The sequence below is a fragment of the Lycorma delicatula genome, chromosome 6, assembly GCF_047948215.1.
Source record: "Lycorma delicatula isolate Av1 chromosome 6, ASM4794821v1, whole genome shotgun sequence".
NCBI lineage: Eukaryota > Metazoa > Arthropoda > Insecta > Hemiptera > Fulgoridae > Lycorma > Lycorma delicatula.
In genome coordinates this window covers 91,623,414-91,639,967 of record NC_134460.1, presented here as the reverse complement: position 1 = coordinate 91,639,967, position 16,554 = coordinate 91,623,414, and the positions used below count along the sequence as shown (strand labels likewise).

At 26.6% G+C, this 16,554-nt stretch overlaps 1 protein-coding gene across 5 annotated transcripts in view; it reads left to right on the top strand.

Annotated features, from left to right (window-relative positions):
• LOC142326023 (BTB/POZ domain-containing protein 2-like) overlaps nucleotides 1-16,175 on the top strand; it is a 237,124-nt gene extending 220,949 nt beyond the window's left edge. For 3 of the 5 annotated variants that reach the window (XM_075368091.1, XM_075368092.1, XM_075368094.1), the window contains 3 exons: nucleotides 10,881-11,028; nucleotides 13,128-13,337; nucleotides 14,389-16,175. In XM_075368091.1, the coding sequence (XP_075224206.1) occupies nucleotides 10,979-11,028; nucleotides 13,128-13,337; nucleotides 14,389-15,367 (1,239 nt within the window). In that variant the 5' untranslated portion in view covers nucleotides 10,881-10,978 and the 3' untranslated portion in view covers nucleotides 15,368-16,175. Of the gene's footprint in view, nucleotides 1-6,662; nucleotides 6,787-10,880; nucleotides 11,116-13,127; nucleotides 13,338-14,388 lie in introns of those variants that run through there. The other 2 variants (XM_075368093.1, XM_075368095.1) reach the window with 2 other exon arrangements.
• The last annotated feature ends 379 nt before the right edge of the window (nucleotides 16,176-16,554 follow it).

Sequence of the window (16,554 nt, the reverse complement as noted above, 5' to 3'; positions counted from 1 at the left end):
ATCGTCATTTTGTAAAAGTTAAAAGTCGTAAGTCGAAGTAACTACGGCCGTATTGTAATAGCATCACAATTGTTAAGTTAACAAATAAATTTAATTTACTAATATAAAAGAAAACATGGTCCGTCAAAATTATTAAAATAGACAGCAATTCGGTGATTTTTAAAGAACCAGTAACGTTCAAATCCTAGTAATTGTAATAGTATCATAATTGTTATGCCAACAGTTACAATACGGACGTAGTTACTTCGACTTAAGACTTAACTTTTACAGAATGATGATCAGTTATGTATATTTAAATATGTGAGTTTTAAAGTTTTACATATTTCAATTATAAGTTATAATCCCTCCTGAAGATGGCAGAATATCCAAAAGCGCTTGTGAGAAACTAATAATATATTGGTAAGCAGTTTATATTAATATAATAAAAAAAAATTAATTACTATTTTATTCTTGTAGGATCATTTTCTGTTAATTATAAACGCCATCAGCATTAAAATTTCTGCGATTCGTTTACGAAAATCTGAAATAAAAACTTTTTAAAGTGTTACATTAGAATTTAAATTTAAGTAAGTTTCCTCAAAATTAAATTACAGTAATAACTGATATGAATTTAGATTTTATTGACTTCTGTCTGTTTATATAGATTAAAAGCAGTTCTATTAATATTTAAGTACGAGTATACTTAATGTTTTCTTTTGTTATTTTTTCTTTCAAATAATATAAAAATAAAACTTTGACAAAATTATGAAAAAAAAATCTTCAAATATGTTTTTTTAACACGTTTTCTGTATAATTAAATAGAATTTTTGGAGAAAAATAAAATTTTTCAAATATCAGTTATTAATAAATTATCCGATAATGAACTTATATAATACTTTCTTACGTTATATTAAAATGATATAAAACTTACGTTTAGCTTAAAACCGACTCGACTTGCTAAATTACAAATGTAATACTAAAAGGATCATAGATATATTAAAAATGCTTGAAGCATAAACACTAATCATTGTCTTATAAAAGAACGCAGATAGTATTGTGGTGGGGAAACAAAGTTGAAGTACTTCTTTGAACCCATTGAAGTCACTCTTATGTACTTACCAGTGGAAAAATTTTATCCAACCTGCCCCTTCCATTTTTAACGTAACTGAATGTATTATAATACACAGTGGATACAAATGCAAACAACTTACTACACACGTTATTCATCACAGTCAAGGTTAAATCTAAGTTACGTTTACTTTAGTATTAATCATTCATTGCACTTGGTATTTTTTATGTCGTTTTATTTTATATCTTTGTAAATACAAATAAAGCTACGTACTATTTTCTATTTTTTTCTTTCTTAAAATTACTTTAGTTGCTTAGAAATATTCCTTTAACTTAAAATTTCAGTTAATGCTTTATTAATTTCATTACTGTAATAAATAGTTTATAACAGAAGAAAGTATTTCAAACGGTGAAAAATAATTACCGATCCAGATTTTTTTAAATTTATTTTAAATTTAAATCCATCTCGCAAGTTACCCATTGCATTTAAAATGTTAAAATCTTAATTTTTTTATAGTCCTTACTCTTCAGTATTTCTTGAAAAAAATTAGCCAAACATTTTCACTTCTTCCTAGAAAATTATAACTTTGCTTATTTAGAATTATGGTTGTATCTTTTGTATTTTTTAATAATTTTAAAAAGTTTTTTTTCTAGATTTGCCATCACCAATTAAGGATTATTTTTTTAAATTTATTTTTTAAACCCGAATTAAAAATGTTGGTTATTGTTTTATTTCGTTAGCATCTTGGCTTCAAAAATTAAAATAAAAATATTAAAAATAATAAAATATTAAGAATTGCATATCGACTGGCGAAGCCGGGAAAGTTATCCAATTCAGTGCCGTCTTTTTTATTATTGAAAAAAGCATAAAGGAAAATTTAAAAAAACAAATTTGAAAATTAAGATTAAAATTTAATATTAAGTTTTGATTTGAATTAAATAAATATTTTATTTTACTAATGGCATTATCTTTTGATTGAGATAATAATAATAATGGATTTTGAAGCATAATTGAATGTTAAGGAGGTGCTTGTAGAGAAATTCAATTTGAAGGTAAATAAAAATAAAAAATCGGATGTGGGCATCACACGTACTTCCTTGTACGCCTATTAAATTACATACGCAAATTTTTTTTAAACGTAAAGTACATAAAATGTTATTTCATTAATAACTTCTGATATTTTTTCATATTTTTTTTTACTGTTATTCTTGAATTATTATTTATTGTAAACATTTTTTTTTACAATCGGAAGTTAATAATTATTAATAAATCAATATATTTAGATTTTAAAAAAAAGTTAACAAAAAAAAAGATGAAGTCTGATTCGAACCGATGTACCTTTCCCTTGATCCAAATATTTCACTAATTAAAATTTAATTTAACTATAACTCTGGAATCAATGAAAATCTCTCAATTAGGACTTATTACTAAAAATCCGAATTGTTCTGGATTTTGGACTTTTTCGGACAGTTTTGGTTCAGTCGATTGCAATCAAAAAGGGAGGTGCACAACCAGATGTTACAACAGTCCTAAATGCAAAATTTCAACATCCTACGGCTAATCGTTTTTGTGTTATGCGAGAAACGTACGTACGTATAGACGTCACACCGAAACTAGTCAAAATGGAATCAGGGATGGTCAAAATGGATATTTCCGTTGAAATCTGGAAATCGAAATTTTTCGCCATCACAATACTTCCTTTACTTCGTACAAGGAAGTAAAAAGGTAATGAAATGGTATAGATAGAAGATTATGAGACATTTGCCCTTTTTTTTCTGATGTTACTTCATATAACCTAATAAGGTTCTGTAAAATACTGAAATACTATCCTGAAAATTTACCGCTTTGAAATCGAGTAAAAATGCCAATGACTAAACCCAATTTTAATGAATTGTTCTAGTGCATCACCAAAGTTAAAAAGAAACTCTGTCGCAGTAAGTCCGTCTAAAAGCCGGATTTCCAGTTTTAGTTAACCTTGAAAACCTACCCAAAAAACCCAATTTTTTGCCTCTATTTCCGGTTCCTGTAAATCGATTTTCTTAAAAATCAATGGGATTCTATTTCTACTAGGTTTACATTGTCCTACAAAGTTTTATCAAAATCAGTTAAAAATTGTGTCCGGTAGAACGAAAAAAGGCTGAAAATGAACTCCAAAATCCTGATTTTTGGATCTAAAACCGATTTCTGTGAACCGATTCGCTTGAAAATCAATAGAACTCTGTTCCCAGTAGATTCTCATTACCCAAACAAGTTTCCTCAAAATCGGTTGAGATTTGCGTCCGGTAAAGCAGATGGAAAAATTTTATATATACATACATACGTATATAAATATGACCGGGCAGAATTTTTTTTATGTCTTCACTCATTTGTCTGGTTTGATACAACTCTCCAAGACTTCCTAACTAGTTTCAGTCGTTTCATTTCGGTATACCTCCTATCCTATATCCCTAACAATTTGTTTTATCTATTCGAAACACTACCTGCCTACGCAATTTTTCCCACCTCATTTTCTACTTGTCCCTCCAGTATCAATGCGATATTGCGACCAGGCGCAATAGCGATTTCCAATTTTTTTTTGGAAATCCATTAAAAAATGCTGTGTACTTTCGCTGCTTGCTAGTGGGATTTGTTTGTTACAAATGATCACTGTAGTCGATACCAATTTAAAATGTACTAATAATAATGTATTTAACTTATTTCATACAATATGCAAATAAAAAAACATTTCAAATATTGATTTATAATTTTATTAAATCATAATTAAAAAAATAAATAAATAAAACAAATACTGTGTTTCCGATTAAATTATTGGCCATAATTTAAACGACATTTAAAAATATTTTTCTTTCGGTATTAATGAGTCAAAATTACAAACGTTTTCTTTAAATATGTATGACATGTTTGAAATGGAAAAATATTTTTCCCATTCTATACGTTAAAAAAAAAAGATAAATATTCATCACTTTTATTTTAATTTAAAAGGTTTTTTATTAAAATTATGAATTTTAAAAAGCTTGATACAAGAAATTTTATGAATTTGAATACGAAACTAAAATGATAGCACAAATAATGATCATAAGATTTAAATTTCATTCTTTCACAAAAATATTTTTACACAATTAACTTTTATTATACTTGAAAATTTGTCTAGATTTATTTTTTAAGTGACTTATGCAGATTTTTAATTCTATCCATTTACTTTCCCGGCGAATTTAGCTAGAATAGCTATATTAAAGGGCGATCATGTCAAAAATGGGGTATCCGGTTTTTTGAAAATCTTTACGTTTAGGGTCCAACTAGTTCATCTAGATCAAAAAACATATGTATGTATGTCTCATTGCTTTTGGCCTTATTCGCAGGATTGACCGAACCAATTTTCTTTAAATTTAACTCAAATATATATATATATATATATATATATATATATACAGGGCATTGAACATATTAATTTATTTTTTTTAATTAATATGATCAATGCCCTAGTATTCAAATATGTTTTATATTTATTTTTTAATCCTTAACGGGGTGGAGTAATATCACGAAAAATCCAATTTTGATTTTCTTATAAATAATCAAAAAAAGATTCAAAAACCAACCCCACCTCTGAAAATAGAAATACATTTTTTTTGTTCTTTTGATTTATCTCCCTTCGGTTTAAATATTTTTCAAATATTTTTTGAAAGTTTATACTTCATATATAGAGCTATCTGTCTACAATTATTTTAATTATTGACACCGAGCCTAAAACGTAGAAAAGTTTTTTGAAAACTTATTTTTTTCTTATTTTAGCCTTTATTGAAGAGAGGGGTGTTAGAATTAGAGAAAACTTTAGTTAACCAAATTTGTTAATATTTACGTGTACAAAGTATTTTAAGGAAATTAGGAAACTTTGGAAAAATAAAATTATACACCATTTCATTCATTTGACCACCTCGGTAGCGATAAGTTGCTGATAGTTGTTCGTCATCGACTTCAAAAAAATCAAATTTTAAAAAAGAGTTAGTTTTCAATATTGTAATGGTTTTTTTTAAATCTGTATTTAATTTTTAAAGTTTAATTTTAATTTTTTTAATTAAATAAACTTTATAAATAATGTAGAATATTTAAAGGAATACTTGTTGCTAATATATTTTAATTTCTGAAGATTAATTTTAATCTAAAGATTATTAATTATTGATAAATAGCTTACATAAAATATAGAAAACGTTAATGTTTTTTAACGGTAATTTATTTAATATTTTAAAACTTGAGGTGTTTGATTTCCAGTGCCATAAAATTTAATTTCAGTTAATTACTGGAGTCAAAATCTTTCATGTTGCGGTATACTTTTTATAGCTAGGTAAGAAATGTGTAACCCACCGGGTTGGTCTAGTGGTGAACGCGTCTTTCCAAATCAGCTGATTTGGAAGTCTAGAGTTCCAGCGTTCAAGTCCTAGTAAAATAAATAAATTAATAATAAATAATTATTAATAAATCAATATATTTAAATTAAAAAAAAGTTTAAAAAATTATATGTATATGAATTCGAATTTGAACCGATGTGTGCATGTTACAGATCTGACACGTTCTCGCTTACATCACATATTATTTACTCGAGCGACGTGAAACAAAATGAATATATAAACTAATATAAGATGCTAAGGAGATTTTTAGAGCCATTTTTCTGTGTAACTGTCCACTTTATTAAACAATATGAGGATCGTATTTCACTTTCAAATGAAATAAGTTTAAATGAAGTGCAGCAAAAAATGTGTATATGTAATTTATTAGGCGTACAATGAAGTCGTGGTGTCCACATCAGTTTTTTTAATTAATTTATTAATTATGTAAACCAGATTTTTCGTAAATACAAGTTTTTCCTACGAGTAAGAAATTTTTTTCTGCCACACTAAGAATTGAACTTTAACTCTTTGACGACTCGTGGAGTTGTCGCTAGCAGTGCTAACCAATACCCTACATGAAACAAACGATATATCTTATAAAATTACGGATTATATTTAATTGCAATTTTATTTTTATTGTTACTATTTTTTTTTTTTTTTTTTTTTTCATTTTGGTAGTTTTTATTTTAAATGATTAAACGATCCATAACAAGTAACTATTTTTTAACGACCTAGTATCCTTGTTATTTTGCTTAATCTGTCTTCTTAATCCAGAATTTTGTTAATATTGAATTGTTAAATTCGTAAAAATTTCACTTTAGCCTAATATTTTTCTCTTAATACATTAATTTAAAAAAAGAAGAAATTTATATATTTATTTGTATTTTTTTTAATTTATTTCATTATAATGAGTGTACTTAGATGATAGATAATGGTCATAATAAATGATAATAATAAAGAAAGAGTGAGTAAGCGAATGAAGAGAGAAAACGTGTGGTAGGAAAGAAGAAGTGTGGTGGTAGAGGGGGAAACGTAACTAGAACCGAATGACTGAAAGGCCCGAGAATAAGAAAATTTTAATAAATAAAAAAATAGGAAAACCCTATATGAAACATACCGCGCTCATTCATATATTATCCCCCTCTCCTTCATACGCATGAAGAAAAACCTATATAAACCGGCACAAAACATTTTGTTATCATATCACCTTTTATTTTACTAGGAGTATGTGTGTGCATTCTGTTGTTTAGTGATAATTATTCATTATAAAATTGAAGAACTTATATGTTGTGTATTATAATCATAAGACTATTTACATTTTATTATTTCAAGTGAATTTTTTAATTACTTTATGCAGTAAGTATCAATATTTTTTTCGTTCAATGAAATGTATTTCTGTTTTACCATAATTTATTTTTATTCTGTAAATGTTTTTGTTAGATTCTTTTGTATAACTTTGACCAAATTGGTCTTAAAATTAAAAAAATCTAACTTATCTACTTGTCATTTATACTATGTTTAATTTTTTTTTATCAAATTTTTTATGCAATTTGAATAAAAAATAATTTGTTACGTGATCATATTGACTATAATAAGTAGCAAATGGAATATAATAATTACAACTCAAAAACTAATTTGATATAAAAAAAAACTGCTAAATAAGAATTTGTCAGCATTGAAGAAGTGTATTTTTATAATATACCAGTCTGTAGTATCATGTAGTAACTATTAGTTCTAATTGATCGAACAAAGTGAGATATAAGAATAAGAATAATTAAACTCCATTAATCGGTATTTTGATTGTAACTTTTCGTTGCTTCTTAATTTCAATTAATAAGATAAATTTTTAAAAATAAATAAAACCGACATAAAAAGGTTTACAAAGTATAAAATAATAACATTTGTTTGTTATTTAAATTTCGACTTTGAAGTCGGTACTATATGAAAAACGAAAATTTTCGGGCCCCGACTTTCTTCATACAGTCGACATTTAAAAAAGAATTTAGTAGTACTATATATTTTTTTTTTTAACTTAAGCTTTTTTAAGTATTTAGATTAATTTTTATTTAACTATGAATGGGCCCGTATGAAATTTCCGCCTAAATGTAAAAAGAATCCGTTCACAAAAATAAAGTCGAAGGCGAGAAACCTTTCTTGATAAAAATAACAAAATAAAAAATAAAAAATGCAGAAAAATAACTTAAGAAAAGTATTACCGTGTAATATATAAGTATGTCAGGAATGTTAGGATATGTATTAAAAAATAATAAAAGAAAATATTTTTTAATATCAAAATTCATTATGTTATAACAATCAGTATTAATTAATGATGTCAGATACCTTTAAATCATCTGTATGACCACGATTTTTTTTCAATAATCTTCCATTGAAATGAGCGGAAGACATTTACTATATTGACTATCTAAGGAACTTCCTCTACAAAGCAAAAAAAAACCTCATCTATCAATTTCGTCTTCAATCTGGACCGGATCTGTCTTCAACAGATTGAGGTCAACCACAGATCAATGTAATTTTTTTTTAATCCAGAACCACCTGTTCTCCTTTTTTTCTGAAAGATCTATTTTCTTTTTTTTGTTATTACAAAATCTAACTCCATTCAAATAAATTAACTATTTTGATTATGAGAGATAAACTTTTGACCGTACCAAAAAGGCCAAGCCTGATTGGGATTTGAACCCAAGCCTTACCGGATAAGGCAAAAACACTAACACTATCACAGTGGTTGGCTAGAAAACTGGTTTAAAAAAAAATTATAATTTATTATTGTATTATCTACATTTTTTCACTTTAAATTCATAATTATTTTATAGATTTATTATTTTGTAATTATAAGTAATTAAATTTTGTGAATTTCCAATTAACCTCTTTCCACCTTTAGAAATTAACATTTCCAGTATATTCTTTCATCACAAAAAATTAAAACCACTACTCAGGTTTAGGAATTAAGAATACTTGCAAATTTGTCATTAATTTAGGTCGATAAGATCTCAAATATTCTTTATAATGAAGCCCATTTTAAGAATAAAATTTTATACACATTTTATCTGAATGAGTATAAAATATTTCATATAGATTTTAATACTTGAATTACTCCATCGTTAAATTACATAAAGAAATTAGTCTCTTCAACTATTTGTTGATAAATAGAAAAATTAAATTTTACTTATAATGTTTTTTTGAACGCTCATGCAAACATGCATAAGTATGTTCTCACAAGTTCATGTTTTTCTTCGTGAATTACAGACATATATATAAATACAAGCTACTTTCTCATGTAACATTGAAATCCACGTGCAAGAAATATTGTATTATATAATACATATAATGAGTTTGTTTAAAATTACCGCCACACTGATAGGTCACTCAGTTGATCTTTAGCCTCAACTGCTAGTAAAAGAATTTATATTTAGTTATAAAGTTAATAGCTCGTTCTTATCTTGCTGTATCAAATGTGAATGTTATATATAAACATAACAAGTATTTTTAGTTAGCGAAAAAATCTTTTATCTGCTAACTTTTTTTAAATTTATAAATACAAGTATTACAGAAAAATAACTTTAAGTTCATTGTAATGAAGATTTGGATAAAAATTTGCATTTTTCCTTGTGATGAAATAAAAGCTTGTAAAAAATTTTAATTTTATTTTGTGCTAGACAGGAAAGGAGAAAAAGTTAGTATTTTGCAGATATCTCAAAAAATATTGCTCTTTGAGAAAAATGATTCATAAACTCTTTTTGAAAATTATAAAATTAGCTTTTATTTATTTTTCCACTTCTATACCATAAAAATTTACTTAATTTTTTATGTATATACTTTTTTACTACTAGCAGAATTACTATCGTACATCCTCAATTTTCTCCGTTGAAACAAGGTATCAAATGAAAAATACTTTTAATATGTTTATGGCTAATTAATCTGGTTTTTTTTTAAATTAATATTTCTCCTACTTTGTAGACAATTGTATAATGTATTACTTCTTGACAGAAAGAAATTCAATAATTTGTTACTTCAAACTACATATTCTGTCTTTCTTGTGACTGTGATATATGTAAACCATCTGGTACACCAGTCAAGAGATCTCTGAGAGTAATGATGTTCACTATACAGCTAGAAAGTGTGGTGGAATAGAGTGAAGGTTTATTTTTAGAGCTAAACATCAGTTGTAGTTCAGTGAGCTGATATCCTTGCATGCTGGTACACAACCTTAGGTTTAGTTCAATGAAGAAAGAAGGTAGTGGAAAACTACTTCATTCCTATTTTCCTACAGTAAGCTTGACATGGGGTGCTTGTTGTTTTTTGTTAGCTATAAGTTCTTTTATGTAAAGTCATTTTCAGGAGTGATTTTATGATTCATGTCATTTTGGTTATGACTGTTAAAGTTATGGTACTTAATGTACCTTAAATTGTTATACAACCCATTGATTATATAAATAGGAAAAAATCATTGAAAAGAATGTTTTTGTTAAATAGATAATTATCAATTAGAGAAATTGATGGAGAAATTCATTTTTGTGTGATGAATTTTAATGAAAATTTATGTCCCATTTTTTTAGATATGATCATAGTGTCAGAATTAGAAATGGATAGTTAATTGTTAATATAATAATCATGATATTAGCTTGATAAAAAATAATCTAATAAAATAATACTAATAATACATATAATGTATTATAAAATAATACAAAGATAATATAATTTTGGGCAATGAGATAACTAAGTTTATTTTATAATTTCATTAATAAATCTGTTATTATGTCTCTCTTGTATTAAGATTTATACAAAATTAAAACTGATAAGTAAATGAAAATATTTTATTAAATTTGTTTTACTTTATTTTATTTAATAAGAGTTTATTTGTTAGCTTATATATTATAAATTTTTTCTAGATATAATTAAATCCTAATACAAATCATAGTACTCAAATTTAATTTTCTTAGTACCTCTAACGTAGTTAATTATTTCAATTTGAATTGTAGAATGTAATTATTAAATCTAAAATCTACTCCTAGTATATAAATACTTTTGTAACTCAACTCTGTGAGAGATTATAAGTATTATATGTTAAGTGAGGTAGAACTGTAATTTTTTAACATGGTTAAGTGTTATTACTAGGGGTTGAGTAGGTAAGCACCACGCCCAGGTGCCCTTAACTCTACAATCAATGGAGGGTAGTTTTTACAGATAAGTAAACTAGTTAGGCATCTATGACAATACAATTTTTTTAAACAAATTTTAACTTGTAACGTAAGAAAATATCATTCTACACTACAGTGTAAAAATCCTGTTTTGTTTTTACTCCTTATATAATTCATTATACATTTTAAATAATTAAAATGACGGAACACTTCCATAAATTCTAAAACTAATGAACTATTAATATTCTACTTTATTTAAAATTAAAATATAATTACTTTTCTCTCTGTTCACAGGTTTTGACGATATGATGTCCATATGTTGTGACAAAAACACCAGAATTTGTGCCTGAATTAGGGAATGAATACCTTATTTATATTCTTTATATGCCAACATGTGTCCAAACGACAACCCACCTGCTACTCAGCCCCTACTGCCAAGACGGTAATAACAATAATAGTATGAATAATAAAATGTTTATGTAATAATTATTGTTGCTGAAGATTGCATAAACTTCATTCAAAAAAAAATGTAAGCTATCTTAATATACAATATTATTGTGAAATATAATATAGTTTTATGATTTAAAATTTTTTATGTGTGAAAATGGATAAGGAGATAAATACAGTTTTGCTAGTTTTCTCTATGTATCAGATGTTTATCCATGTTTATATTATGAAGAATTCCTGTCCACTGTTTCAATTGCTATCATTATTGACATCTGTATTTCATGATGGTATGTTATATTTCAGTCTAAATTAAAATTTTCAGAAAAGAAATTATTCACAGTAGTCCTTGCTTTCAGAGTAATAGGTTATGTCTAGTTTATGAATTTCACTCATTAAGTGCTCATAAGAGATTATTCCTAATGCTTTAAATCCCAAATATTTGGTTAGATGTCAGAAAAATTTGTTAACAAAGAACATAAATTTGAACAATGATGTATGATAATAATGATAATTTGTTATAGTAAACAAAAACAAAAAACCTGATTATAGTAGAACTAAGTCATATTTTACTATTAGTAGCAACTGATGTAACATATTTTCAGTTCTGTTATACTGAACACTGTTTTATAAAACAAAAAGGATATATTGATTTATTGTTTAATACTGTCTGCTCCAGTCTTTCTTATGACTATAACACATACAAGCACCTACGATATGATTTGTATTATTCGTAGCAGCTGCTTTAATATGAATAATGATCTTAACTACATTATCAAGCAAATTCTTTTCATGTAGCAAAGTAAAGGTGTTACATATCATCACTTCCATCTCAGTAGACATGGTATGCTGATCTTGGAATACATATCACTTATGTTAATATTGGTCGAATACCACATTTTGCTAAGAAGGCAGTGGGAAATCGTGCTACTGCTAACCTCCTCTGGAACTCATGAGACTTGTTCTTGAGCATGGTTCTACCACCTTGTGGGAAGTTTCTACATTGTCTCAAGTAAAAGTGAAACCATTTAATTTATGACATCTGACAGACAAATCTGTAAAATTTTAATAAATTCTTATTGTAACAGTAAAGTATATGTATTATGTAAAACACATCATAGAATAACAGATCAGTCTAGTTGTTTTGTTGATAGCGGTGTTTTAAAATCCTATTGATAACAAAAATTATGATAATAAATATAATTATAATTTTTATCAGCTGAGATACATTACCGTCAATGAATTAAAAAATCAACTGAAAAAACGTTTAAATAATATCAATGTATATCAATAAATAAGCATAATAAAGTGTTACCCTTCTAATCACTAGCTTGAAAAATAAACATGAATTATTTTCTCTAAGGCCAAAAATATTAATTTTACTAAAAGCATTGAAAAGTATAAGCATTAAACTTTGTTTGGGGGCAAGCAGTACCACTGTATACCACCAAATAATAGTGTAATGCAGGACCTTTACCAATAATTTTTCTGAAGAAATAGCCCATTGTTATTTTCTTAAGAAAAGAAAAATAATTTGTTTGTGTACATTGTGCTGATTTGCATTCTGCATTGCAATAAAAAATTAATAGATTCAAAACAATGGTTTTCTCAGTATAATATTAATTTTCAAATATTTGAAAATATTTAAGTTATACTTTTAATAGGTATTGAATTATCCTTCTACACAATCTTTTCTAATAAAAGTAATTACACAGGTCCTCTATCAATGGTGTTACAACGGATGATCTACATTGTTTGCAAAGTTTTTATTACTTTAAAATGTGTTACTGTTTTAATCAATGAGCAGTATTCTTATGCTTTAAAATCTAGTTTTATCTAGCAGACATCACTAGATATCCTAGCAATTCCTTTCTCACTGCTCTTAATCAAAGAAACAGCAACTGTTTCAGAGTTTTCTGAATTAGATTAATGTATAATTAATTTATCTTTTGTTAAAACAGTTTATCCTCAACTCAATATATATGAATGATCAAATATTTTCATATGACAAATATAACCTCTAAATTAATTAATTTTATCTATATATTTTTCTTTTTAATTGAAAATATACTAAAATAATGTTTTAATTTTTTTCAGATGGGACTCCTTGTTTGACAGTGAGGCAGGAAGTGATGTCACATTTCTTGTAGGGCCACAGCCTGAAACTTGGAGATTTCCAGGGCACAAAGCTATTCTTTCTGCAGCCAATCCAGTCTTCCGTGCTATGCTCCAGGGACCCCTTGCAGATTCTGGACCCACCGTAGCTATACATGATGTTGATGGCCGTGCCTTTGACCATCTGCTGAGGTAATCTTCCTTGTAAAAAATGAATTTTTCTCTTTTATGAATAGGTTTTTATAGTATTACAAAATAATTTAATAAATAGTTTGTCAATTGCAGGCAAGGGTTTGGCTTTTTTTTATCTGTCATTCCATCCATCTAAATTTAAATAGTGAAAATTTCAATAGATTGAAGTTAGCAAATTTTTATTTGAGAGATAAAAATCTCACTCTCAGTAGGATAGTCTAGTTTTTGATATATTTATATTATTACTCCCTAAGACAATTCACGGACTTCAAAATATTCTACTTTTTCTCAGGCCATTAGGTTGAACTAAAAAAAAAAAAAAAAAAAACAGTTTATCCTCAACTCACTTTTTTTGTTTATTTCCTTGGCTCTACTGTAGTACTAATGCAGTCAAACCCCCGTTGAATAGAGTATAATGCGTTGTTTCTCATAGAAAGCAGTAATTTTTCTATTTTACACTATTTTTTCCAGTCTTTCTTAAGCCTATAAAGCATCTGAGATACAAGCAGCAATTAGTAAAAGTTTCTTTTTCTGGGAATAATGATATTTGCTATATAGCTATACCTAGAGGTAGTTGTACCCTAAGGTAGGTTTAAGCTATACCCAAGGGTACTTTGACGGTTTCCCTTTTAAGGTTAAATATTACCTTTTTTTCAATAGACTTGGCAACATTATGCAGTATTTCAGTATATTCAAATCTGTGAAGATGACTCTAGAAAACTATTTCACCTTCAATTACCCTACTAAGACTCTAATGATATGCTTATTATTTTTGGATATTGCTATGCCATTTTTGGGAATGACTGTATCTTGCACTTACATGGATATTGTAAACCATGTAGTATGAAATATACTACTTAGCAAAAAATGTTAAATACTGAGTGTTCAGGTTTTACAAAAAAAAAATAATAAATCAACTTAACTAAAATATTTTTTCCAGAACTTTTTACAGTTATTAAATATTTTTCTGTGTTTCAATTCATCTGTATGTTATATTATAACTTTATGTAGATATATATATAAATATTAATTTGTTGATTTTGTTTAACAGGTTCCTGTACCGAGAGGATGTTAACCTTCAGTCAGTGAGCACAGCATTAGCAACACTATATGCTGCTCATAAATATCTATGTGCAGGTTTAATGCGTACATGTATAACATATTTAGATAACCACCTTACAACTGGAACAGTTCTACAAATTTATCAGCATGTTCGTCTGTACTGTGGTGAAGTACACCAAATAGATGTTAAGGATGAAAGGAGAGATTTAGGTTTATGGATTGCATCAGCACCTCCTCAAGAATCTGATATGGAAACTTATTCAGTAGGAGTTGACAAAGATTCAAATGATAACTTGGATACGGTGACATGTTTATGTTCCTCGCTTCATCATAACTGCCTACAGTTCATAGATGCTAATGCCAATTCTGTTCTGGCTGAAGAAAGTGTTGAAGATGTTACAATAGATGCATTAAAAGAAATTGCTCAAAGGGATACATTAGTTATGTCTTCAGAAGCTGTTTTATTTTCAGCTTTAGAACGATGGTGTAATCGTGAATGTAAACGGTGCCAGTTAGAATTATCTGCTGAAAATCGTAGGTCTGTTCTCGGTGATGATCTTTTGTTTTCAGTTCGTTATTTATTGATGACTTCTCAAGAATTTCTTTCAGGTCCAATGCAAAGCGGTTTGCTTGATCAGTTTGAAACTACAGTTATCTTAGGTCATATTCTTAGTTCACCTGTTTCAGCGACTGCTCCTATATTAACACCAGAAGTTCTAAAAAAATTAAAAAGGCCGAGAAAAAAATCATGTGGATCACCTGTCATTTTGAGTGAAAGATCTGCTAAAGCAAAAAATTCTAACAGTGGTAAAAATTCTAGCAAATCTAATTCATCTAAAAAATTAGGGAAGAAAAATAAGCCGAAAAAACAAAAAAGAAAAGATGTTGATGGTTCTCCAAGTAAAAAATGTTCTAGCTCATGCTTTTTGGAATATGTGATAGGTGCTTTAGCTTGTCTCTTTGATTGACTAAAAAAATTTATAATTTTTATTAAACTGTTATAAGTTATGTTAGCTGAAAGCCATTTTAAGTTTAGAATCGTAAATTAGTATTCCTAAAATTCATGTAGATGTCCTAAGCCTATTGTTGCATAGATTATTTTATAATGAAGTAGATACAATGTGTCATTTAATTAAGAATCTAAGGGAAAAATAGTGAAATAAAGTAATTAAGTAAGTTAAATATGCTAGAAGATTGATGATCTCAATTTTAATAATTATTAAAAAAAACATAAAACAATACGGTTTCATTGCATCTCTTTTTTTCAGTTTGCATTCAGTATTTATTACGAATTTATTATAAATTTTACTGTTTAGTTAGCTAGTTTTATATGTTGCTTTTTATGTTTTTATTGGTATATATTTATTTATAAATGAAATAATGTAATTTTTCTATAATTCATTTTATAAACTACTTTTTATTACAATAACACTTCCTTTAGGAAGTCCATTTCATTAACGTCCAGCATTGAGATTGCCTGCATGAATTCAAATGCTTTACATATGTTCTGTAACATTATTCAGACTGATACTGATAAACATCATTCATAAGCATCTCTTGCTTTTAACTCATGTTACAGTGGATATTGCATTTATTAATATAGTATTTTTACTACTTTTTATTATTTAAAAACCTTTTAGTAAGAAAAATTGGCTGAGAATTTTTCACTTTCTGAAAAATTAAAGTTATTTCTTAAAAATACTACTAGTGAAAGGATCAATTCTTAAAATATTTTTTCTTGAATATATTTTATTACCTTAATTGTAGTTTTAATAATTATAAATAAAAAAGGACATCTTAGATTAGTCTGAAACCAAAGTTCTTTCTTTTAATACCTTTAATTTGAACTGATTAATTTTATTTAAATATTTTATTATAATTTAAGAACTTTTTTATTATTAAAAAAATTTAGTATTACTATCTTTATTATTTGACAACTTGTGATATATATGTTTTATAGCTGTTTTTAGTTTTTATTTAATACTTTTATAAATATTTGTTTATATATAAATCATTGTCGGTTATATTTTTTTTGTTACAGTTACATTATTGAGAAGTACAATAAACATTTACATTTTTACATTATTTACATTGCAAACTATAAGCTTTTGCAGAATAATTTTTATTAGATAAAACACAATTATGCATTAGTACA